Genomic DNA, 27,627 nt, shown 5'->3' with positions numbered 1-27,627 from the left:
AAAACCAAATCTCTTTACTTTGAGATGGGTTTTCTTTGAGCCTGTGAATTTCTCCTTTCACTGAATGATGCCCCATTATGTGCACTGTCAACACTGGCCTACTTCTCCATGGAAGGGTCATGTGAAAGCGCTGTCCTTCAAAAGGGTACTGTACTTACCTCTCTTTTGCTGCTTTTTTCATTTTAAGTCTCAATAGATGTGCTCATCTTCATTCAATAGAAATTGTCATTGTCATTTCCAACTTATAAAATAGCCAGGTCTTAAAAGGTATGTGGAAATTTAGAAAACATAAAGTGATCATTTTATTTTTCTCTATATTATCAACATGTTTTCAAAAATTTAGCTCCTCTTTCTGCTTATTTTCTGCAGTTTCGAAATATTCAATATATTTTGGTATATTCAATATATTTCGGTATATTCAGTATGTAGGGAGACCGTTATGGTTAGCACCTGCTGTGGATTCTGCACTAAGGTTTACTCCTTGGCTTTCCAATATTGTTTCCATTACTAATACTTATGAAAATATAATTTAGGTTATTTATTGCCAAGCAAATTTGTAGTGATCTTTTTGTATCCATGGAAGGCAAATCTTTCTTTAAAAAGTAAAAGTAAACTTTTATTAAGATTTTATCCTGTTTCTTGGTTAAATAATTAAAAAATAAAATTCCATATGAAAAACCACATTTTTTCCCTTTTACCAACATGAAAATTTATGTAGTGTCATTCAATTCCCTTGTCAACCCTACCCTGTAAATATATTCCCAGGAAAGTTATCTATCAAATAATTTCCTGTTTGAAAACAATAGACCAGGAAATAATATTTTTTGATGTTATTCTCTATTAACATTAATCAGGATTAAACTATTTGCACAAAAAAGGAAATCTTGGTCAAGTGGATGGTAGGCTAGGTCTTACAGGATCATTCTCACCAATTATGTTATTATGTGGAAGCTTAAATATTACATCTTGAATGTACAGGCATCGTTGGTTTAGCCAATAATTGCTAGCACAGTGTTAGGTCTTTCTATAATATCTGGACTATAAAGTACCTTATTTCCGTATTTATAAAGCGCTTGGGAAAGCTGATCAAGAGCCCTGTTACAGATGCAGCGGGGGCAGAATTCGAGATCCGTGTGTCAATAGAGGCAGACTGTACTTTCAGCTTGAAGCAGAAAGGCCCAACTTCCACCTCGAGAGAAGGACAAAGGAGTTTTTCTTCTCTTGATCTTCAATGGAAGAAATTCTGACAGTTTCATCCCACTTCTGAGAAATTCAGATTTATGACTCCTGGACTTGTCCCAGAGGCTGGGCATATATCGGTCTGTTCTGCTCTGTTCCAGCCAGCAGAAGCAAAGAGGGGAAAGAGCTTTAACCTGCTCCCATGGCGTAAATCACTGTAGAGATTCATTTAGGCTGAGATTGAAGATTGTTTATTATCACACCAAATTCTGCCCGTACCTATTTGATGGGGTGGCCAGGCCTGCAGACGGGATGACTTGGTAGTCAAGGTATATTTCCAGTGTGATCTGTCTCCAAAGAGTCTCCAATTCTTTGTTATGTGCAAATAAGTCATTGATGAGATATTGTGGCCCTGGAGACAATTCAAGGAAACCATCCTGCAGTCGGTCTTATTTTAGCCTTTGTGTTCACGATTGTAAAACCCTGTGCCATGTGGATTTGTTATATGCCCTGCCCACCATCCGTGGTCAGTTACCATCCTCTTTTCTTCTGCAGATTATCAGAGAAAGATTTCCTGAAACTGATTCTTTCTCCCAGATATTTTCTTACCTACCGCTCTGTCAAACAAGAAGTGAGATTAAGAAGCTTAGTTTGGGTTTTGGTAATCCATTTTCAAACTAGCATGTACCTCCAAAGGTTAAATGATGTGTTGTCCCCAGGCACATGCAAACATACTTGTTCAGCCTCCAAGGACAAACCCAGGCCCTTGAAACAAAGTCAGTCTGAAAATTCACTATTTTTTTTTTATTTTATTTTTCCTTTTTCTCCCAAAGCCCCCCAGTACAAAGTTGTGTATTTTTAGTTGTGGGTTCTTCTAGTTGTGGCATGGGGGATGCTGCCTCAGCATGGCTTGATGAGCGGTGCCATGTCCACGCCCAGGATTCGAACTGACAACCCCTGGGCTGCCAAAGCAGAGCGAACAAACTTAACCGCTTGGCCACAGGGCCAGCCCCTGAAAATTGACTTTTTATGCTCAGGGATTTTTTCCTTTTCCCTTAATTACTCTGCTGCATTTCATTTGGAGGTGCAAGAAAAAGGGTACAGAGAAGGACTTCAGGAAGACAGAACCAGAAGAAAAAATGATTAGGGTTAAGGAAGAAGCACTATTATATTGATATGTGTGAAAATATCTGGGGATGAATGCACTGTGTAAATTTCAGAGCTCTTTCTCTCCGGCTCTCATAAATAGTTCTTACTCCTTTGGAATATGACCCATAAACAGCCACTAAGTGATCCTAAGAAGTCTGGAGCAGTTTTAACAGAATTTTGCAACTAAAATATCATTTGTCATGTTGCATTTGCGATACAAACACTTGAGGATGAAGTAGAGTAAGTGTCTACGAGAATGTATTTGCTTGTATATATCAATCATTATGGATTTGTTAAGTCCTTCTCCGATGTAAAGGAATTATAAAACCAAAAGTTGCATGGACTAACAAGCCAAAGATAAATGTCTCAAGAGAAGGAAAAAGAAAAAAAAAATTTAACTTTAGCACCTTTAAATACAGTGGAACAAAGAAGCCTTTCCAAACCTTCAATCCAATCTATTTAAAGTATTTAACTGACGCATCTGGCCACGCTGGGGGAGTGTGAGCATTTTAGCAACATGCTTCAGTGAAGTCCTGAGGAACGGAATTTAAGCATAAGATGTGCCGGCATGATGTCATAATGCCAATTTTAAGAACTTTAAGAATAGGTATATTTTCATGGGTAAAGAAAGGACGATATAAATAGAAGAGAAAGAAATTGTGCCTTAAAGGAAAAGATATTTGATATATTTTCTTTACCATAATAACATTGGGGGCATTTTTTTCCTCAGTATCTACCTTTCCTCCTTCTAAAATGCATGAATTAAGTATTGAATGGCTCCAACATTTTTTAATTTCTTTCTTACATTTTTTCTCTTAATGAAATGTCTTTTTTTAATCACAAAAGTAATATGTACTTGTGGAAAGCCAGCAGAATTACCCAGTCTCACCACTTAGTTATAACTATTGATACAAAATCTTATGTGTATTCTCAAATTAACGTGATAATATTATGTCCTTATTATTATTATATATACTTATTTTAGTAACTTTTTAATGATCATACAGATAAAATATAATCACTGGCAAAAATTTAGAAAGTACCAAAGACTTTAAAGAAAAAATACCATCATCTAGAAGTCTAGCACCTAGAGAGATGGCTGCTATTTCCATCTGCGTATATTTCTCTATGTCTTTTTTCTGTGTATATATATTATGTTTAGTAAAATACTGCATATCCTGATTTTTAAGCAGAGACAGCAAAGGAACATCATTAACAGGATGTAGGCTGAATATGATAAATAATGTCCTTCGTGATAGATAACTCTTTTCTAATTAAAAAGGTAATCATAATGTGTGTGGCTTTTAAATACAGTAGAAAATCATTATTCAAATACCTTGGCATTTAATATGGCATTTAATATGGTCGTTATTTTGTGCTGTGTTTTTGAGGGAGGAAAACATATTTCTTCTTCAAGAAGTCTTTTGGGACAGTTTTCCTACAAGCAAGAGATTAACCATCGTTAGCAAATTTTGGAAGAGCACTGTAGCAAACATTGTTTTAAGGGATTATGGATCGTGACAAGAGAGTCCATATGAATTGTGAGTTGATTGTGGCTTCACAAGCGCATCTCCCAGCGCCAAGAAAGAGGCAAAGCAGAAGAGGTGCACCACGGGCAGTCCCACCTGGCTTACCCGGAGAGCCAGACTCGAGCAGCCAACCTGGAAGCCAACTGAGTGTCTGCCTTGCGAGGTTAAACCGACTAAGGCAAGGTCCAAAATTCTTTAGACTGCAGTTTCTCCATTTTTTAGCTCTAAATGTTGACTTATTTCTTCATTGACTAGAATATTTTTTAAGATAATTTTTCAGAGAGGGAGCATGGATGGTGATTTTCTGAGTCTCTGTGGATCTAAGTATGTTTTCCTGTTGGCTTTACATAAGACGTTTGGAAAAAATTGTATAACGTTCTTGGAAAACAGTTCTGTTCCCTTAAAATTCTGTACCTGTTGCTCCATGATTATCCGGTTCTTGTGCTGTAGTGAAGATGTCTGGGGAAGCCTAATTTGGATTTATGTTTAGAAAGCTAGTTTTTTTTGCCTTGCTGCATAGAAGATATTTTGTTGTTTTGTTCTTACAATTTTAAAAAATTACCAGGACATCTTTATATATGTATTTCTCTTTATTAATTTTTCTTAGAATGTCTCTTATTTAATGATTGCTCTTATTTTTCTGGCTTCTTTTTAAACATACGTATAATTCTGATATGAGACCTTCTTTAATTGTCTGCCTCATAGTTTTCTCTTTGACCTTTACCTCTGCATTCTGGGAGAGTTTCTGAAGTTTATCCCCCATATTTTTATTTCTATCATCTAAGTTCTACTCTTGACAACTTCCAACACAGGTTAAATTTTGCCCTTTGTTTGTTGGTTTGGTTTCTTTGTCCTCCTCCCTTATCTCCCCTTATCTCTTTTTGTCTCACTCTGTTATCTTTCCCTCTCACTCTGCTCTCCATCTGTAGCTGCCTATTCAGGTTTCATGGAGATAATACTATCTTGCTTTCTATTAAGGATGCAAAAGTTTTTCTAAAATTTTCTTCTTGTAGTATCTCATTTTATGATATCTGCTATCTCTTTTGTTCTTCAGGAAAATGATACTCTCTTGCTTTCTCTGTGGAGTTTTTTGGAGACCAAGTTTCTTTATTTCTGTTTACTCATTTTTAAGTAGAGCTCCGTCTACACCTAGAGCTTGTCAACAGTCATGAGCATGTCATCCTTAGCCCTGCTCTGGCCATGTGCATGCTTGTTGAGTCTCCTCAGATCTACGGCTGTTTGGCACTGGATGTGCACACTCCTGGTCAAAGCCCCACTATGTAATGGGCTCTGTCCTCCCACATCCTGCCCCAGTCCGCTGAACCCACTCTGATTTCTGCTTAGTTGGGTCCCAGGATTTGTAATCTTGACTTGGTTTAGAAGCAGAGATATTGGTTTAGAAGGCCAGGCACTGATGAGGCGTAAAGGGAGGTTGTCTCATGAGGAGGACTCCTACCCAAAAGGTACGACCGCCAGGTTTTCTAGGTGGTTGCATTTCTGAATGAGAAGCCGGAGCATTCATGGGAGAGAAGAGATCTTTCGGGGTTGTAGGCTTGCTCTATTTCAGACCTCGTGACACAAATGGTTCACCAATTGTGCTTTTTAATACAGTTCCATTGACTTTGATTAGAGTGGAGATTTTGCTGAGATATTGGCAATTGGTTGACTTTCTTTGGTATTTGGTAAAATTCTGTCCTCTTCTGTGAGAAGATGAGAGAGTAAAAAGTAAAAAGCAGGAGTATTTTATACTAGGAATTCTTGGGATTATCTCATAATAACACAGTTGAACTCAAATTAAGTCTCCTCTTTTCTAGTTTTCTTCAGGAATAACCTGTCAAATGGTTTTCATTTTAGTCTCTGTTCTGTCTGTTAGTTGTGTCTAACTCCTCATGGGTTTCAACGAGGAGCTTGAGGTTTATGAGTTTGGAGATAACTAACCAGCAAAGGCATTCCATGTCTCCTCTTTTCCGGGGTTTCTCTATGTGGTTTCTGGTGTGTTTGCCTTCTTCTACGTGTATGTCTTCATGAAATAATTTAGGTCACTGCTTGCCTTTCAGTGAATGAAACTTGTTTCCATAGGTATTAGAATTATTTTCTTGTGTGGAGCCTATCAGATAGGTCTTCACGAGCAGTCTGTGAATTTAAGTTCAGAACCTACAATTAAAACGCAAGGCATTATATAGACATTCAAACAGCCTATTTAGCCTAAGACATATATGCAGGTTGAATTCTGAGAAAAACTCAGAAAGTTTACAAAATTCAGGACAGAAATTCTGAGACCATAGTGAGAGCATCTTCTTTCTTATCTGCTGGGGAAGTTTTGAAGAGCCACACACACACCTCAATTAGCCTGCCACCAGTCCATGGTGTCCACAGAGGCAGCAAATTGTACTTGCCGAGTGCAGGCTCTGGAGTCCCACTGCCTGGATTTGACTCACCCCTCTGCCACTTCCTGACTGTGTGTCCTTAGGTAAATCACTTTGCCTCACCAAGGGCACTTTCCTCATCTATAAAATGGACATAATAATAGCCTCTACATGAGTTGATGTGAAGATCAATGAAACCATCCATACAAAGTGTCTAGAATAGTGCCTTGGACCAATAAAGTGCTCTATAAATGTTAGCTGCTATTATTATTATTATTGTTGTTGTTACCTTTACTTTATTATTATTACTGTTATTAGACCAACAGAGAGAACTTGCTTGGCAAGAAAAATGAGCCCCTTGTTGGTTTCTAACCACAGAATGAGACAGACTCAAATTCTTTTGTTGTTTATATATTGCAGAGCCTTTCCCATTAGAAAAGGAAGAAAGTTGGGTAGTCCACTAAGCATAGTAGTCCTTTTCTTTTAAAATAAACTATGTGTAACACCCAAAAAATATGCCAATAGCTAGAAAGTAGAGACCGTCTGCTTTAGCATTCAAGGAATTGTTTTATCAGAAGCTAAGGATGCACCTTTAACAAAGACTATGAAAATAATATGCTTTTAAAATAAGAATCTCTGATATACAAAATGTTATATAATTTATTATGGAATGGCTAATAAAAAACAATTAAGCATTTGCCTCTATAAAAGAATATATGAATATATCAACATTGTATCATACAGTAATAAAATACCCTTCATTTATTATTGTACTTTGAATTTATGAGCCTAATTACCTAAGATCTGAGGTCCCACCAAAATTCTCTCTGAAAAGATTGTGCTCATAGCATGTGAAATTGGAATCAAATGTTAACAAAACATCAAAGGAATTGAATGGAAGTTAAATTAACTGACTTCAGAGGAGATCATAAGTCCTGGAAACCTGATGGACAAGTTGATTAAATGTTGTTCCTGAAATACCCTGCCTTAAAGTTTATGTTTTTTCATTCTTCTCTTTAGACTTTCTTAGCTTCTCAAAGATAAGGAATGACTGATTCAAAAGGGGTGATCACCTGAAGTCATGCCCGTAGCCAGATAGCTGCATCGTCTAAGGACTGAATATGTATGATTCTTGTCATAAAGTCAACAATATTTTATCGTATTGCAATGTATGTAATAGCTTGTTTTAGCCTTGTGAAAACAATTTATTTGTGAAATCAAAAACTCATGGAAGTTGATATCAATGCTTACTAAACATATAGAGCACTGTGTTGGTATCATGAAAAATTATTGAGCCAGACCTGGTAAAATTTGGTGCTCTCACTGCTTTGGCAGCCCAGGGTCATTTCCTCACGGTGGAAGCACACCACCGTCTGTCAGTTGCCACTCTGTGCAGTGGCTCACATAGCAGAACCAGAGGAGCCTACAACTAGGATGTACAACCATGCACTGGGGCTTTGAGGAGGGGAAAAAAAGGAAGATTGGCAAGAGCTGTTAGCTCAGGGTGAATCTTTCCGTGCAAAAAGAAAAAAATTATTAAAAACTCTCTATTCCTCATTTTCCAGGACATTACATAAGATAATTCAAGTTTTAACGTGCCTAAGAATCACCTGGAGATAGCATGAAAAATTCAGATTCCTGGGCCCCATCCCCAGACCTTCTGATTTAGCAGATCTAAGGTGGTAGCAAGGAATCAGTATTTTTACCATTTACCCCGGGTAACTCTTATGACTTCTTCTGAGCCCATTTTGAGTAAAACTGACATAATTCTTATAGAGTGCATAACACAGTTGCCTGATACACATGAGCTTTTTTTTCTTTTCTTTTTCTTTCTTCCTTTTTTTTTGTTTTTTTGAGGAAGATTAGCCCTGAGCTAACATCCACCACCAAATCCTCTTCTTTTTGCTGAAGAAGATTGGCCCTGAGCTAACATCTGTGCCCATCTTCCTCTATTTTATATGTGGGATGCCTGCCACAGCATAGCTTGATAAGCTGTGCTAGGACCATGCCCGGGATCCGAACTGGTGAACACTGGGCTGCTGAAGTGGAATGCATGAACTTAATCACTACACCACAGGGCCGTCCCTCTTTTTCTTTTTAAGATGAGTCTCCCAACTCCGTCCTTGGCCAATTCTGCTGTGCGACGTTCTGGGGATGGCATGGCTCTGAAGCACGTTAAGAGTATGGCAGTTTCAAATGGTCATTGGACCACATGGGAGGCTCTGTTTAGAGGGAGCAGGTACTAACTCCATTTCTTCCCACTTCTCCTGGGACCTTGTCTCTTGAGCTGTTCCCTTGTTCTTCTTACTTAGTGACTTCTTACTTTACCTAGTGACTCCTCTTTGGACTATATATTACTTCAGTCTTCCACATCATCAACTATTTTAAAATATTTCCTTTGAAACTGCTCAAGCTCCCATTCTATTTTCCTTTCTAACCCTCACTGCCAAAGTTCTTGGTTGGAATTATTGAAGAAAGGACTGTAGAGAGAGAAGAGAGAAACTAAATGGAAATGATGCTGAATGTCGGCATGTAGGAGGTAGGAAGGAGAAATCAGTGAACAAGTCAAAGAAGAAGCAGTTACGAGGGCAGGGGAACCTGGATGTTGCAGTGTCGTCAATGGGAAGGTGGAAGAAAAGTCTAGAGTGATAATATTTCCAGAATTATGGAGACTGAAGAAAGGCCCTTGCTTGGAGATTGGAATATTATAGGTCCTCTTTGGAGCTGTTTCTGTTATGATTGAGAGGATGCTGAGTAAGTGGAGATTTTCTTCTCTTCCAAAGTACATGGATTTGTGTAATGAACGTCAGATAAAGTGGGAAAAAGATGAAGTTGAAATCAGTGTTTATTTATACAAAAAGAGATGGATGTGTCTAAGATGCATCACGTGTCACAGATTTCTTGAATTGTTTGCCAGTTGTTTCTAGGTAAATGGGCTGGTTTATTAATTGAACAATATCAAATATGAAAGACATTATTTGGGAAGAACTCTTTAGTGAATTGTAAGCATATGTTTATCTTTTTAGGACTGTAGACTTGTTGGGTGGTTATTAACATTAAGGTTGGCATTCCTAGGCTCTTTCTTTTGTAAATCAAGCCTCTGATCCCTAAGTTGACTAATTTGAATTCAAGGAGCAGAATTTTTGGACTTTAGTACATTCCAGACATATATCACTCTGAAATCGAAATCTGTAAATACAGTCTCAAAGAAAATCATTTCTCTTATAGGAAACGGAAAGCTAAAATTTCTCGTATTCACATGCCAATTTTGGTTTCACTTAGTACTTGGGATAAAATTGTTTCTCTGAATATGATTTTGTTACTCTTTTTCTGCTTACTTTCTTAAAACACTAAGTGACTCAAACTCTGAAATCATACGTCTATTTCATTAAATAGTGAAAGCTGAATGACTAATGAATTTTTAAAATAATGCATTTAAAAGATAACGAAGGTTCTTGCTACCAGCTACGAAGATAGAGGTTGCAGAAATACTTGTTAGATAAGATGTGGGGATAGCTGCCCCAAAGCTAAATATATAGTTCTGGGGACACCCAGTGGTTAAAGGAGGAAATTCCTTGCTGTGGTACAGCGTTAAAAAATGATGGAGTAAAATATTTCTAGCCTCAGCAGTGATAATACGTGACTGACTTTATCTTTCTGAATTGGCATATGTTAGATGTATGTGTATATTTTAAGAAAGAGGCTTGATTTTGATTTCTTATGTAAATTTTCTTCAAATATTTGAAAACTTACAAATTATAAGACTAAAAATGTTAGAAATATGATGAAACTTTTCCTTTAATAAAAACATAAATGATATTTAAAAATGTGAATTAATGGGGCTGGCCCCGTGGCCCAGTGGTTACGTTCGCGCGCTCCGCTGCAGGCGGCCCAGTGTTTCGTTGGTTCGAATCCTGGGCGCGGACATGGCACTGCTCATCAAACCACGCTGAGGCAGCGTCCCACATGCCACAACTAGAAGCACCCACAACAAAGAATATACAGCTATATACTGGGGGGCTTTGGGTAGAAAAAGGAAAAATAAAATCTTTAAAAAAAAAAATGTGAATTAAGTGACCGAGAGTCATGAATAAGAAAAACAATGAAACCTTTTTGACCCAGAAATTCCAATTCTAGGAAGTTGTTCTGAGTACATAATCAGAGGTGTACTTGATGGCTGTGTACAAGGATATTCATCATAGCTTTGTTTATAATAGTGACAAACTAGAGAGAAACAAATGAACAGCAGTAATGAATTGGTGAAATTACAGCACAGACGTAGTGACTAAGGTGTCTTTAATACCATGCTTTAAAGAGCATTTAATGACAGAAGAAAATGTTTGTGTTAGGTAAAAAAAAAAAGGTGAAAGACCTACAGTTCCGTTTATATAAGATATTTATAACTTACTGTGCATATTTTTGTATTTGCATAAAAATAGAAAATAACTGCAAGTAGTTGTCTTGATTGGAAGGATTTTGAGTAATTTACATTTTCTTCTGTCTACTTTTCTCTTTATTTTAAACATATTTTTTTGTCGGAGGGAAAAAAGTAATAAACAGCACACGTTATACGAGAATACTGGAAGAGAGTGTTTTAACAATGATCAGAACTAAATCTATGCATCTGTCTGCTTAGAGCTTAAATAGAGAACTATTTTACACAGGACCCCTTTTTCTTTGGAAACCCTAAGAGGTACTTCCAGAGCGAGGCTGCCTCTGTGCATGTACGTGTGTGTGCCCAGGTGCGTGCATTCATGGATGCGTGTTTGCATAGAAGTGAATCCATTATATATGATCAGAGAATAAGGATTTAAGCACTAAAGCAGCTTAAAGGGCAAGTATTCTTAAATATTTTTAGTTCATGATGAAAACTGTGATCTTTTCCTCTGAAAAGTACACACGTATGTGAATACAAAAAATACCCCCAAAATGTGACATACAATTTAAGAGGTTTGAATTCCCCACCCCTGAAGAGGGCATCTTAACAAGTAGATATATTTAGGAGGCACCATCTAATAACATTTTCCCAGTTGGCTTGTTGTTGATATCTGAAATTCCACTACTAGCAAATTCCTTAACCTTTGAGTTAAGCATTGCCTTCCCCTGGGTCATCTTTTAAATTGTAGGTATTCCTAGGAGGCAATAATATATTAGTTATTAACACATTAGTGAGAAGTAGTTTGACAAGAAAGAGAATGATGTAAGCACTATTTTTCTGTAGATTCGGTAAAGGTAGTTGCGATCTAGAGATAATTTAACAATAATAGCTAACACATATATAGGCATCACACTCACACACACATCTTACAACAACCCCATTCTCTTGATGAGGAAATTGAGGCGCAGCTTGATTAAATAACCTGTCCAAGGTCACACAGTTACTTAGGAGCCAGCGGAGCCCAGAGTTGACTCACTTTTCAAAGTCTGTGCTTTTAACTAGTATCTGACAATATTCGTAAAATTACCTATTTTAAGAAATCTACCAAAGGCCAACTCCATAGACTTTCTTACTACTGTTGCCAGTTTTTGTAAATCTCTTCTCTAACTCTTCTTTCCTTCTTTCTTCCTTGTATTGTACCCTCTTTTCATTCAAGAGGATCATAAAGCAAGAGTAAGTCATTCCCATTCCCAGGAATCTAAAATGTAAGAAAGTGCAGGGACAGCTATTTGTTCCCTCTTTGTAGATAGGAAATGCAACACAGAGGGAGGCCAAGTCACAGCAGAAGGGTAGGGTTCTCCAGACTCCTGGTCAATGCAGCCACCTCGAGACTAGAAAGACTTGAGCTGGCTTGGAGATGACGAATGGGCACTGAGTAATCAGAAAAACAGCAAACTCACCAAAGTGTGGCTCCCGTAGTGTGTGTTATTAAGGCCATTGTGCCTGGGACATTTCATTCAAGTCAATTTCTATGTAATCTTATGAGTTAATGATGACTCATTCATTATGATTTGTTTATCAGTGTTTCCCTGGGGCCAACATATCCTATTTATTGCATTGCATTTATGGTAGCACACATTTATGCTTCTTTTGGTAATAAAAGCAGCTCGTACTTATTTGTAGACTATTTACAGCCATGGTGTAAAGGAAAATTTATAAATAAGAATCACAGCTTTATAATTGCTAGTGTTGGGGAATCTGCCTAACCTTTTGAAAGACAATCTTTTTCTAGATACTATTTTCCAATAAAGCATGTGTTTTCATGTGGAAACACAATACTTCTTGTCATTTTATAGGGTACTATTAAGTAATGGAACTGATCTGTTAACAAATATGTCAAAACATATACTTTAATGAGAGTTTTTATCCTGAAAGCTGCTACATTTCATCAAGTCTAAGACACCACTGATGTAAAAATGCACTGATTGGAAATGCTAAGAAAGAAAAAAACCTATCAATTAATCTCTGACCAAAGCTTTCTTATACTGATAATAGGATGCATCTGTACCCAAGAGGGAAAACAGGAAAAAAATGGTGACTTCAAATCAATGAAATAAAATTCAGTACTAACCTGAAAATTTATACAGTTGTTTTCCATTGTTCAATAATTTTGAAACTAATTCCACTTTTACATTTAAAACACAAAAGGGTTTCATCTCCCACTCAATATTTTTTTCACTAAAATCAATATTATCCAGTTTGATAGCCTTCCCTTATTTACCAGCTATGAATCTGATTAACTTTTGGTAGTTTCAAAACCTTAAATCTCCATTCAGAGGATAAATATTTGTTTTGCTTCTAAGGATAATCAAATGATGTGTTGCCGTTTCTGAAGACAGTTTAACAAACAGGGTTTCAAAAACATCTTGAGCAATTCTTTGAGCATGCCAGGGTTTCAATACTCCTTTCATGCAAAAGTTCTTGTGTATTTGTGTGCTCAAAAATTTCATCACATACAACATCCAATCTGTCGCTTACCGATCACTACAAGCTAGAGAATCCCCTAGCCTGCTCCCTCTTGAGAGCTCCCAGGGAGCATCTACTGTTACTTTGCTGGAAGGGCAGGCCAGCTCCTTTTCCCTGCGCTTTGGGGTGGAGGAGCCAGTCACTGGGTTGGAAGGTGCAGGAACTCTGACCAGCTTCATGGCAGGGAAAGGCACCGTGTCTCCACTGGGGCGGGAGAAGGAGCTCTCGTTCCGCAGGTGGATTTCATCATCACTGGAAATCTGAGGGCTGGGAATCTAAAAACCCAACTTGCCCCTTTCTTCATACCCAACCCCTCACTCTTAATTGAGGTTTGTTGATCTTCTTGGATTGGTGGGTTTATAGTTTTCATCAAATTTGGAAGTGTTTTGATCATCACTTCTTCAAAAGTTTTGTCGTCTCATCTCTCTCCTCTTCTTTGGAGGCTGCAGTTATACACATATTAGCTGCTTGAAGTTGTCCCATTGCTCACTGATGCTCTGTTCCCTGTCTAGCTCTCTGGTTCATTTTGGATAGTGTCAGTTGCTATGTCTCCAAGTTCACCATTCTTTTCTTTTGCAGTGTCTCCCCAGCGTGTTTTTCATCTCAGACATTGTATTTTTTGTCTTTAGAGGTTTGATTTGGTGCTTTTTAAAAAAGTATCTTCTATGTCTCCTTAACATGCTTTTAAAATGCTTTTTATTTCGAAATACTTACAGATTCTCAGGAAGTTGCGAAGATAGTCTGGAGAGGTCCCATAGACCCTTCATCAGTTTCCCCTTTGGTTACATCTTATGTAACTATAGGACAATATCAAAACTAGGAAATGACATTGGTACAACATGTGTACGTAAATTCTATGCCGTTTTATTACATGTGTAGATTCATGTAGCCAGCACTGCAATCAAGATACTATGCTTTTCAAACATTACTTTTCCTGCATATGGAAAATCAAGTTGTATTTTTCTGCTTCTATGCCTGCCTTCTAATTTTTTATTAGATGCCAAACAGATGTGAATTTATTCTTGTTGGGTGCTTGTTTGAGTGGTTGTTGGCATAGAATTTATTCTTTCTCTAGCCTCAGGAGTTCCTCACAGGCACGCACTGTGGATCTCTAGAGCTCTCTTTTGCAGCTCGCTCCTCTCTGGTGCTCTCCCTGTGAGCCTGGGGAGCCCCTTCGGCCTGCGGAACTCCCAGCTCCACTCCTGCACCCAGGAGACCTACACTCTGCCTGGGTTCCTCCTCCTTGGTCCGTGTTCCAGCCGCCTGGACACTCCGGGAAGTAGACTGTGGCAATGGTAGGGCTCCCTCGTTTGTTTCCCTCTCAGGGTGCACTGTCCTGTGCTGCCTGGTACCCAGTGCCTGAAAACCCCTGTTTCATATAATTGTTTGGGTTTTCTTGGTTGTTTAAGGTAGGAACCCTCCTCACATTTGAATCTAAATTTCCTTGCGTTTTTGAATCTGAATTTCCTTACATATGAACTTCATTAATAAAAGGGAAACAGACCTGTGCTTGAAAGGAGGATGTGGCCCAGCTGACAAACTCAAGCTCCTTCCTTCACTGTGAAGGGGTTTGAGCACGGCTTTGGAGCTTGGTTTTTAATTTTTCTCATTCATAAGCCTGGTCACTGACTCACTTCTTTGTTGTCTGCTAAATGCTTTCCAGATGTTCTGCTAATGTTTAAATGTGCGAGAAAAACTGTTGAAACTGCCTCTGCAGTATCCTGACCTGATACCCTGTACCACCTCACAGGGGTCCTTGCAACTCTCAGGAAGCACACTGAGGTCATGTGTATTCCTGCAGATTTTGACGATCCCTCAGACACACAGAGACACGCGTGACAATGTTGGCACCTGTGGGATTCATTAGAGCAAGGTCCAGAGGGGGCTTCATCCTTGACATGGGATGCAGGACTCCCAGGACCTGCTGCTCTGGCAGGCCACACCCAACAGGGAGGCCTTTTAGCATTAACCCTGCAAGAGGTGCCGGGCTTCCCTTAGCTCGCATTCATTGAGTCATCACAGTCTGTCCGGCTAGGAGCTAAATGCATCGCATTTATAATGTCACGTGATCCCCAGAGCTCACACAGGCCAGGAACAGGATGTGTTCCCACCAGTCAGAATCATCAGGTAGAGGACTCCAAAGCGTATCATCTCTGTATTGAAAAAAAAAAATTAGTCCTACTTTGAAGGCTGCTCTTGTCCAACCTCACGAAGCTTAAAAGCAAACCTCAACAGGATCAAACTGTTTCCAAGTGACTTAACTGTGTCCATTATTAGAATCATGGCTAGTCCTCAGGAAAAATCACTTTTTTCTATCCAAAGAAAAGCAATTATTTTTTTGATCATAAATCATAAAAGCTCCTAGGAAATTCTCCACAGCCATTGAGATCCTCATGAGTTAAAGCTAGGCCCCCTGGGGTTGCCCTGGGGAGATGAGTCTGTTCCTTTGCTACCCATTCTAGGACTTTGGCCATCTCTCTTTAGAGCAGGGATGTCCAACCTGTAGGCCATAGAGCTCAGGCCATACCTCATCTCATTCATTCCTCACAGTCTCCCTCTGAGGTGTGGGTAGGGTTAATCCATTTTACAGATGAGAAAATCAGTGTTTAAGAACGTTCAAATTTTTGAATATGAACTCTCATGGCTGGCATTTGGTGGAGACAGGATTCTTGCCACATGTATCAAAAGACAGAACCACTGTTCTAGAGTGTGTGGCACCTTTCTTTGCTGAGTCACTGAGTCTCAGGATGACATGAGGCTTCACTAGGGGACCTTTCCTGAGATTAGAGGAGATAGTGACACAGCAACTCTTTGCCTGGCTCTTGGAACTTCGTTGTTACCTTGAAAACAGATTTTAAGACTTGAGTTCTGATTCGTTCAATAAAAACTTTTTATCATGAACTACAAGCAGCACAAAAAAGGTATGCAGTTAATTCTTTTCATGCCTTCCTGCAGCTGTAGATAGAATTGATCTAATCTGTGCATTCCTGTTGAACTTCTCTGCTCAAGCATGAGGAGCCTTTATCGCGAGTCTCTTGGCTGGCAGACTGAATCACTTTTGGAACTGGGGGAGGCAGCTTCCAGTAGAGGGTGTGGATTCGTAGTCCAAGGAATCAGGGCCTGTGTACACTCAGGAGTCTGTGCCTGACAGGAGCAATCACACAAGTTCTCTGTAAGTGGACCAGACTTGGTGTCCTGGAATTTGAGTCCAGAAGAGGAGAATAGGGCATGGGGTTACACTTCTGTCCCTGTAAATTGTTAGGACTGAGGCCCATGGCACGCTGAACTGCAAGGAGGGAATGACTCAGCCAGGCCTGCAGCCTGACATATAGGGATGAGAGGCAGGCTGCTCCTGACGCTTTCCTTTCTATAAAACTTATGTTAAACAAAGAAGTGCTCATAAATATTAGAAGGAATGTGATTGGTTGGCAAGGGACAATCTGCTGAATGGCCTTTTGTCTGTGGGCTTATGGAAATGAAGAAAAATAATTTAACTCAATTTGAATTATCTTATACTGGCATCCTCATTGAACATCTTAATCTTTTAAAAACTAGAGCATATGTGTATGTCAGGACAAATGCAGAGTCATAGACAAATGAGCTTGTTTTGAGAGTTCCTACTTATTGTGAGTAGATGAATTCTGTTCTATCTGAGGGTGGATCCTGTCCTATCACTAGTTAGTGAATATGCAGACTTATCCAGGTGAGATGTGTCCAGGCCAGAGTGGGATTTCTAAGGACCAGTGCTGATGGTAAGGGAATAGGAGAGTGAGAGTGAAGAAGACACCAGCAAAACCAAGCATACGGTGACGTGAAGCTAGAGGACTTTGAGAGCTTTTCACCTGAACAGAAGGGAGGACTCATGAGGGCTAAATGGCAACCAGAGATGATCAGGGAGCAGGCTAAAGCTGGAAGAAACTGATGATCTCAAACACACCTGACAGTAGTGCCATCTTAAACCTATGTCATTTCATACTAAGTATCTTGACCCAGCATCCTATTTCATCCCATACCATATATGCCTGTGCCCGCCATGCTTCACCTGTACTGACTTCTTTCTGTTCCTCCAACTTGCCAAGCCCGTTCCCATATCAGGGCCTTTGCACATGCTACTCTATCCACCTAGAATGCCTCCCCTCTCTCATCCCATGTGTACATGATTGGTTTATTTGCAGTGAGGTCTCAATCAAATGTCACTTCTTTTTTCTCTCTTGTCTGAACCAACGCTCAGCCAGCCACTCTCTGTTACATTACACTGTTTTATTGTCTTTACAACACTCATCACTCTCTGAAATCATTTTGTTTTTTGTTGACTTATTTAGAGTCTGATTCCTCTTACAGGAATGTACACACTGTGAGAGCAGGAGCTTTTTCTGTTTAAATGATCATTACATCCCCACTGCCTAGAATAGGACCAGGCTCAGAACTAGGGTTCAATTAATGTCTGTTCAATGAATGAGTGGATGAAGGCACGCATGAAGTCAGACACAATTCAAGAAAGAGAGCCAAGACTTACCTACCAGACAAAGCAATCTGTCATTGTATTTTAGTTACACTAACCTGAGAATAAGGAGTCTGTGCTCTTGTATCTAAATTTTTGTATTGTGTTTTAAGTGACTAAGGGCTCAGTAAATATTTATTGGATAAAAATTTAGTGAAAGGTCATTTTTACGAATTCTACTCTTGTTTCAGCTGAATTTTAGACTAGGTAATCCAGGTGGCTCAGAGGGCAAGGCAAGCTTGGGGGGTGACAGGTCATACCCACAGGAATGCTGAGAAAGCCTCAACTTTTGAGTCATCTTTTGAGTTAAAAGACAATGAATGTATTAGTAAATCATTTTTTAAAAGTAAAACTTGAGTTGGTATAAAGGTAAAATAAAAATCAGCGTGTGTATTAAGTATAAACAGTTGTTATTTTTAACTCAATAGTTTCATAACTCAGCTGAAAAGCAAGTGTTTTAATTTTCAAGGCAAATCCTAGCTGACATGTTGTAGTGGAATTCATTGAGAGATGAGCCGGGGTCTGGTATGTGGGCTTTGATGTAGTGAGTGGGAGCTGGAGTTAGCACAGGATTGGAATGTGACCTTCCTTGGTTGTAACTGAGACCAAAGGCTGATAGCAGGATGCGGGGCAGCTGTGGCACACTGCACAATGACCTGACTTTTCTGGGCTTCTCTCTCCTCACTGGAAAACGGGGAGGTTGAAATGGATAAAGAGGTTAAAATGAACAGTCCCATTGCTGTATTCTTGTCTTGATTTCTTATGTCCAGTCTCCTTCACTGAATCCATGTATCCACTACGGTTATCAGAAACCACCTTTTGATACACTTTATATTTTGAGAAGAGACTTGTGATCTGGATAAAATTTAGGCCGTCCCTTCCTTTCAGCATCTCCCATATCACACCCCCATTACTAGCTTTTTAGCAGCTGCTTTTATTTTTATCACAGTTATCTAGGATTTGTTTTCTTCCCTTGGTTGATGGTAGTACACGTATGTTTGGAAGAGACTGTTTCTTGAGTCTACAGGCTAATGCACAGAAGCCTCGGACTTCTGCCAGTGCCTCTGAGGCCCCCTAGATACCCATTTTAGAAACGTGTGTCCACCCTGCTGTGTCGGTGGTCTTCCTGAAGTGCTCTGAGAGTGGTCACCAGTGGACATAGACAAGTTATACTTGGAGCACAGCAAGCTAAGTTTTGACTTGTCTGCTTGCTAAGGCAATATTTACCCTGAAAGAAAAGAAGACTTCGGCTCAAGCTCCCATGGCATTTTCAAAAAATTAAGCAGTATGAAAGTTGCTAAGTATTTCTTCTAAATGTTAAAGAATTAAACCAAATCATTGTCAGTTATATATTTCAAAAATTATGTATATTTTTAAGTGTTACTATATATGCGTATAACTCTTCAATGTGTTATGTATCAGCTAATTAGTGCATTGCCACCCTTCTATATTCCATGTTTACAGTCCATTATTCACATTTATAAACATTAGAGCATAATTAGCATTTTACGTTATAAAACTTTATAGTTTATGTGTGTGCTTCTTTGCAATACATTCATAAGTAAGAGATGTAGGCTATCAAGGCCTTGTTGAGAAAGCAACTGTGAATTTTTCTTTTCTTTTTCGCCCTTTCACTTATTATCCTTTTTGCAGTTAAAATAGTCATATAAGAAAGCACAAAAAAGCACAAAGAAGAATTTTTTTAAAAATCCCTCTTTACTCCACCATCAGAAAATAACCCCATATGAACTTCAGAGACCATACTCTACATGCTATTTTATATTCTGACTTCTCTTTGTATAAAATACCAATAATATGTTTTCATTTAATTATTCTTCTACATATGATTTTTTAAAATTTATTTTATTTTTATTTATTTATTTACTTATTTTTGAGAAAGATTAGCCCTGAGCTAACATCCGCTGCCAATCCTCCTCTCTTTGCGGAGGAAGACTGGCCCTGAGCTCACATCCATGCCCATCTTCCTCTACTTTATATGTGAGACGCGTGCCACAGCATGGCTTGCCAAGTGGTGCCACGTCTGCACCCGGGATCTGAACCGGCGAACCCCGGGCAGCCAAAGCGGAAGGTGCGAACTTAACCACTGCATCAGCGGGCTGGCCCCATAAATATGATTTTTAATAACTGCATGATATTTCATCCTTAGCTGTCCATAACATAACCCCCTATTGTGGGAGGCAGTGTAGAGAGAGAACAGAGTCTGAGGCAGACATCCTACTTTTTACTAGCGGTGACCGTGGCCGAGTTCTGTACTCATCCCAGTCCTCAGTGTCCTCACCTGTAAAATGGGATAACAATAGTGCCAGCTTTCTATCGATTTTGTGAAGATTAAATAAGTTATTATGGATGGTACTTAAAACACTTAGAGCACTTACAATAATGTTCCAATAATAGATTCTATTGTTAGAGCCTTATTATTCGATCAGTATCCATTATTCTAATAGAATACCTGGCACATGGTAAGCACTCAATAAACATTCAGTATTATTACTTATATTGTTTTTAGCTTTTTGATATTGTAAGACTGTGATGAATATCTTCAAAGAAAAGTCTTTTGCTCTTCTCGTATTATTTTCCTAAGATGAAGTTGTAGAAGTAGAATTACGTCCTTGATACTTATTGCTAGATCGCCCTCCGCACAAGTTGTCCCAGTGCACACTCCCCAGCACTGTGAGAGAGAGAGCACGGGGCATGGTGTTGCTTCTGGAAGTGCGTTATGGTGGAAAACGGCAACTGCCCATGTGAGGATCTTTGCAGTTCTCTGAAATCATTGAATATTGAACAATTGGGATTTATTCAACTTACTCTTCAATATTCATGTAGTCTTCAGGCAAAGATATACAAAATTTAAAAATGTTCATTTTTTTATGTCTAGTATATTAATCTGATTTTTGCTTGAGAAGATATATGTATTGATATGAAAATTTGCACTTGACTGCGTTGTTTTCCCCCATTAAAACTGTTTTCTATTTTCAAGAAGAAAGCAACAAGTCTTGGGAGCAGTCAACCCTCCAGAACCCATGCTGGCGAAACAGCCCCGGCCACCAAGGTCAGTCATTTCCTGAACATGAAAAGCCCCCTGCTCTACAGGTGTATCGTTAGTGGGTGGGGCCTGTAGGGAAGGCAGATGGGGCCTGTATATCGCTGAAAGATTTTGAACAAAGTATCGTTTCTGTGCTGGGCGGGAGGATGTAATTTCCTAATAATGATTCGAATGATTTAAAACCTAGTAAACCATTTATGTTATAATTCTCCCTGGAATATAATAATGTTTCCAATAAAATAATTATTATCATACCCATCTACAGATAATATTGGACTTTTGCACATACTATAAGTAGAAATATAGTCTTCCCACTTTTTCAGAAAATATTTTTTCAGAAAATAATTCAGATCCTCTTTTTGAGCATTAGCTACACCAGGCTCTCTGTTAAATGCTCTATGTAATTATCTTATGCAATCTCCTCACAATTTTATAATTATTATTCCTTTATACCTGAGGAAACCAGGGCTCAGAGATGTTAAGTAACCTTGACAAGATCACAAAGCCAGTAAGATGGAGGTAGGGTTCAAACCCAGGTTTCCTGTTCACGCAAGATTCTTAACATGCTGGACCTTATAAGTTCCGATTGAGTATTCTTTGGTAATATAACACTTCAAAGCTTTGAAACTTATAAAAATCACTGAAATGTCACCTTGCAAGACAAGAAACTATACTTTAGCCAGCAGTTTTTAATGTATAAAATAGTTATGTTCAGTCCATTTCAACTTGTGTTCTTCCGATGTGTCCAAGATTATCACAAACCTTAACCTATTTCAGGACTGTCTATACAATTATTTTAAATAAATATTTTTCCTTTAAAACCAGTGGCTCTCCTACAGTCTGTGGACTTCCTTGTGTATGTTCTTTGTGTCAATCAAGAAAAAATCACTACAAATTAAATAGCAGATATTTATTTGGCTAATTAGAATTGCAACTCAGGAGGCACAGATTCAGGCAGAAGCCCAAAATGTGCTCCAAGGAAGACAAAGGAGGCAACGGTTTATAAAGATAAAGAGCTAGATTACACAGGTTGTTTTACAAGATTTGTGATTGGCATCCGCAACAACTGTTACTTCTTGGCTATACGTGATTGGTTGCTAAGGCCATCTCTAAGGCAAAAAGGTTTTATCCATGGGAGTATGCATATTTCTTGAAAGGTCAAGGTGACAGCAGTGAAGCACAGTTCAAAAGTTACATTCCATCTAAGTAGAGATGTGCATAAGCCCGACTTCCTTAATGGCCTACCAGCTCCATTTTAGAAGCCTTGACATATGTTACTCCATTTTATTTTTGCTCCTCATTTATCCCTTTTGATCAAGATCTTTCAACAAAAAGCATTGCAGATCAAGCATTTGATGTATTGATATTTCCCTCATTGCCTGGAAAGCTTATTCTTGGGAAGTCATGTCCCTCATAGGAGGGAAAGTGAGGTGTCAATCATCAGGAAGTAATGTAGTCAGAGGCTTTGGCCACATCTGAGCAATAAGGAGGCAGTCAGGAAATGAGTCTTCGGCTTAGTCTTTATCTGGAAAAAGTATCAAGTCCTTTGTTTGGAGTTGCAAGATTTGTCAGTCATCTCAAGTCACTGGTATCGTCACTCTAGCAGTAGACAGACCTGCAGCATCATGAAATGCAAATCATTAAAGTTTAAAGGTGGCAAAGATTGAACAAACCAGAACAATAATCATTAGCAAGGCTTGGAACCTTGATCTTAAAATAGCTCCAAGGCCAATGGGTAACCAACCAAACAGGTCAAAGTGGTCTAGGAAGCCAGCAGTATGACCTATATCACTGAGGAGATTTACATTATCTTTGATGACCTTTAGCTCTTGTTTTATGTGACCAGACTCATTTACATAGAAGCAACATTCTTCTCCCAGGAGTGTGTGCAAGTATCCCCTTCTTGAGCAGTTAGGATGTCAAGAGCCCTTCGATTACCTGACACAATCCCTATTAGGGAATCCCGGGATCATTGTTGTTGAGCCAAGGCTCAAGCAGTAGATTTTGCCAGTTTAGCTATGGTTAGGATAAGATTTTTATCAACAGGTCATCACGGACAATATCAATCCAAAGGACAAAGCCTTTGGTGATGGTAATCAATGGAGAGTAGATGGGGTGTAAAAAAGAGGTCACCAAGTTTCACCTAGACTTATGAGATTGAGGGTGTTTTTTTCCTTCGACAAGAACTTGAAATGGAATATTATGATTTCCTAAAAGACATTATTCTGTCATATGCCAGCTGTCTAGACATTCATAAGCCCATAGTTCCCTGTGGTAATCACACACAGAAGTGTACCCGAAAGGGGGCACATAATATACAATGCCTTCTAGTTCTGTAGCAGAGTCTGTGGTGAGGAGCACTTGGCAACGTCCTTTCCACTGGGGTGTGAGGGCTTAAGTCTTTCTCAGATGATGCTTCCAGAATACTCAGTCCTCAGGCTCTAGACTGTGACCAACAGGATTCCTTTAAACTGGAATCCGGGAAAGCTGCTTTAACCTGTTGATGATAGGCTTAAGCATAAGACATTAGAGACTTGCTACAGATGGTCATACTAGCATAAGGCAACAATTGTCTCATGTGAGGTTAGTTTATATTTTCCAAAGAGGGTACTTTGAACAGTCAGCGAGACCGAAAGTAATATCCTAGGCTGGGTGGGGGGGTCCAGTCCATAGGTATATAACAAAACCTAGAAGACAATTAGACTAGAATCTAGTATCTACAAAAGTACAAACATAATTTTTCCCTCAACAAGTACCCTCATTTTCTTTTTACCAGAAATAATCACAGTAAAACTAATTTGTTTACATTAAAAACTTAGCCTGATTATTTATACAAGTGAAAATATGAATACTCACTGAGATTTTCTGAATTCTGGAAGGATTAGATAGGGAGAAAAAGTAAATGTTTCATCTTTGGTCACAAAGGTATATCTTACCAAGTTGTTGCTAGCTTAAGAGAAAAGATTTCTTTAAATATGGAAAAACCAAACAGTAGAGCATCTTTCTCAGTTCGTGTGGTCCCATGTAATTTCATATTTCTTCTGCTTGAATCCAGTTTTCCCATTAGTTTTCTTGACTTTGCCTGATGATTGAGGATGATAGGAATGGTGGTAATTCCAATAAGTTTGTAAGGTTGTTGTTAAAGTTTCTATGATTTGGGGCCTGCCTGGTGGCACAGTGGTTATGTTCGCATGTTCTGCTTCCCGGGGGCTAGGGTTTGCCGGTTCGGATCCTGGGTGCGGACATGGAACTGCTTGTCACACCATGCTGTGGTAGGCGTCCCACGTATAAAGTAGAGGAAGATGGGCATGGATGTTAGCTCAGGGCCAGTCTTCCTCAGCAAAAAGAGGAGGATTGGCAGTATTAGCTCAGGGCTAATCTTCCTCAAAAAAAAAAAGAAGAAAGTTTCTATGATTTGCCCAGTGAAGTGGATGCCTCGATCACTGGAGACTGTGGAAGGTATATCCCAAGTGAGAAATACATTTTCTAACAGTTTCTTTGCCATTGTAAAGGCATCAGCTTTGTGACAAGGGAAGGCTTCAATCCATGTGGAAAACATACATACAGCAAGAACACAATGGTAACTCATACTAAGTAGCAGTTGAATGAATTCCAGCTGCAGATGCTCAAAGGACCCAGAGGGAGGAATTCTGAGGCCTCTGGGGACAGAGATAGTTTTTCTTAATGCGTTATAGTGAGTGAAGGAATGTAGAATGAAAAAAATGGGGTTTTCCAGGGAGCCAGAAAGAAACAAGTGGCCGTCTTGGGTTTCCCATAGCTCCGATTGTTAATTTACAGCCCTTGTTTACCCATCTTAACTTCTCTGATTCAGGAGCAGACTGTTGCCATGTTACAGGGATATCAGGATGGCAAAAGTCTGGCAATGAAGAGTCAAATTTTTTTTAACTATTTGTAATCTTTGCTTTCCAGTGAAACTTAGGAAGCAGGCAATTATAAACTGTCTATGATATATTAGCATCCTGTAGTAGATTAGCAAATGCGTAAACACATTTCATAGTTTTTGGAAGCATATTTCTCTTTACAGCAAACTTTTCAATGGGGCACAAAACATGTCTATTAATAACCCAAATATTGTTTGTCTCTCTGTTAAAAAAAAAAATTAGAAAGTCAAAACTAGAAAAACTTATGCTTAGCAATCAATGTCTCAGAATGCCATCCTGTCCAGAAATGATTTAGATATTCAATCAATATCTATTATTTGGTTTAACTTAGTATGAGTTTTTATCTTATTTAAATTTATTTAAATACTTGTTTTTAACAACTATGTTTGTATGAGATGTTAAATCATAAGCCATCATTCCAAGTCATTCCCCCTACAAATTCTGTAACACAGACAGCATGAGCCCACTGTACCAGTAAACCAAGGTAGAAAAAGTTGTATTTTGCATTATATTCAGTACTGATAACTCTGAATACATGCCTGTTTTTCTTAAACCAAGTTAAATTATCTTTCATTTATCAAAGATTATCTCAGATCACTTGAACTTGAAAAACACTTGAACTTGAAAAACATTTGTATTAGTTTCTATATTTCTGAGAGTTTTAGGAATACTCAAGTTATATAAATGTTTAATTTTGGGAATACCACCCAGATGTAGAAAAATATCATATATATGTATAGAGAGAGAGACATACATACATAGACATACAGACACAAACAAAGGTCTTTAAAAATTTTAGCCATCTCTCAGGTACAAAATGCAAAGGAATAGTTGGATCCAAATTGTGTTTCTGGCAGATGGATTAAGTTTACCTGCTCAGATGGCCAAAGATTTTTACTAAAGATGTATTTTTTCTTGCTGAGAAAGACTTGCCTTGAGCTAACATCTGTTGCCAATCTTCCTCTTTTTGTATGTGAGCTGCCACCATAGCACTCCCACTGACAGACAAGTGGTGTAGGTCCACACCCAGGAACTGAACCTGGGCCGCTGAAGCGTAGTACACTGAACTTAACCACTAGGCCACCAGGGCTGGCCCTGTAAGGATCTTTTTCAGAGCTCTTTTGGAAGTCATTTTGTTCTTTGGAAACTTCTGCATATCGATCAAAGAATGCATTCCATTGTCTCTGAGAGGTTTGGGGTCCTCTCTTTTAAGGGTGACCCTTAATATGGATTTAGCTAAAATTAAGCTTCCCCAGAATGGCCATTACAATTCCAAATTATTTCAAAAGTTCACCCATTTCTACTTGCTTAGCTTTAGATCTCTTATTTTCTAACTGTGCACGCAAATAAACTAATTTAGTTATTTCAAATAAGCCCTATTGGGGCCAAGCAAGTTTTAAATCATCCTTGGGTAATATGGGTCCATCAAAGTAAAAATTTACAAGAAGAGGGACCATATTCTTTAAATATAAATCCAGCTAGGGTTCCCAAAGGAGGTTGATCATTTATGGTTGTTCTAGAACAATTGTTCCCCATAATTTAGAGGGGGCTGTTCTTGGATGACCGAGGCAGGAGGGTATAGGTCCTGGTTGAGTATGTGCTGCTTGTGAGGACCACTTTCCAAAACGTCACCAATGGTCCATTGGTCTCTCTCTCTTACCCGTCTCAGAAAATCCTGAGCACCAAGTGGTGTCAGGTTGCTCAAGGTACTAGGATGACCAGTCCTCTATGTGTACCTTCCAAATAAGCTTATGAATTTCCCTCTCACCCAGAAATGGAGTGTGTTCTTCTGTTGGGAGCCCTGTGAGACCTTTGCATGTCATGAACAGAGTCCCAACACTTCCACTAGGTTTCTAGTCACCTAGAAACAGCCCAAAGAGGGTGGGAAGGATCAGTGTCTCTTATCTTTGGAGTCAGAGGACTCTCATGTGGCTAACAGGAGAAATTAAGAAGTCTGCCTTGGTTATCAAGAACAGCTGAATTTCAAATTGTAAAGAGGTGTGGCCACTTGAGTAAAATGAAAAACGCTTAGAGCTACAATAACACCCACCAGGAAGTGTCCTTAAACTGGAATCCTCTGCCTAGTTAAAACGAGGATAGAATCCTCCCCTCCAAAGGACTAAGGACAGAACCAGTTAATCCACCCAAATAAAATCTGGTCTGAACTTCAGCCGAAAATAGGAGGTTCCAATCCAGGAGAACTTAACACCAGAACTCCAAGCCTTGCCAGTGGAAACGCTAGAGAACAAGGGTTCTTGGAGTTACCTTCCGCATGCGTGTCCCTAGTGGGCCTGGGGGTTGGAGATCAGTTGCTCTGGATCCTGTCGACTACACCAAGAAATGTTGATAGAGGGAAAATCACTACAATTTAAATAGCAGATATTTATTTGGGCAATTGCAACTCAGGAAACACAGATTCAGGCAGAAGCCCAAAATGTGCTCCAAGGAAGACAAAAGAGGCAATGGTTATAAAGGCAAAAAGAGAGAAATTGCACAGGTTGTTTTACGAGATTTGTGATTGGTGTCGGCAACAACTGTTACTTCTTGGCTATACGTGATTGGTTGCTAAGGCCATCTCTAAGTCAAAAAGTGCTTATCCATCTTATCCATCCATAATTTACTCCATTTTGTTATCGCTTTCCATGCTTGTTTGGGGAAGAGGTAATGATTTAGGGCCTCCTGGAGCCCCAGCTCCTCTCCAAGCCCGTAAGGGTGCCAAAACCAAACCCAGCTGAGAAATGAGAAGAGGCAAGGCACAGAATTGAAAACCATCCCGAATTAAGACCATGAGTTTGCTTTATAGACTTTTTCAGATCTTCTCTTCTACCAGCCAGTAAAAGAATAAAAATCATTGAAGGACTTTGAATTTTAAATTCAGGGGTGAATTAATGTTTGAAACCAACTTAAACTCAAAACTGGGGTCTTCTCTTTTAGCCATTCTGTTTTTGTTGTTGGGGGCACTACTGCATTGATGCTCACTGTAGGTAAGAGACTTTGCTCAGCGAAACAAACCTGTTTCCTCTTTGCCACTTA

At 39.0% G+C, this 27,627-nt stretch overlaps 1 protein-coding gene across 37 annotated transcripts in view; it reads left to right on the top strand.

The window, feature by feature from the left end:
* CAST (calpastatin) overlaps window positions 1-27,627 on the top strand; it is a 119,366-nt gene that overhangs the window by 14,903 nt on the left and 76,836 nt on the right. For 19 of the 37 annotated variants that reach the window (XM_070517723.1, XM_070517721.1, XM_014867499.3 and 16 more), the window contains exon 3: window positions 20,627-20,698. In XM_070517723.1, coding sequence (XP_070373824.1) covers window positions 20,627-20,698 — 72 coding nt within the window. The remainder of the gene's footprint in view (window positions 1-20,626; window positions 20,699-27,627) is intronic. The other 18 variants (XM_070517724.1, XM_070517722.1, XM_070517720.1 and 15 more) reach the window with 1 other exon arrangement.

Source organism: Equus asinus, chromosome 9 (assembly GCF_041296235.1).
Source record: "Equus asinus isolate D_3611 breed Donkey chromosome 9, EquAss-T2T_v2, whole genome shotgun sequence".
Classification (NCBI taxonomy): Eukaryota; Metazoa; Chordata; class Mammalia; order Perissodactyla; family Equidae; genus Equus; species Equus asinus.
This window is presented reverse-complemented; position numbering and strand designations above follow the sequence as displayed.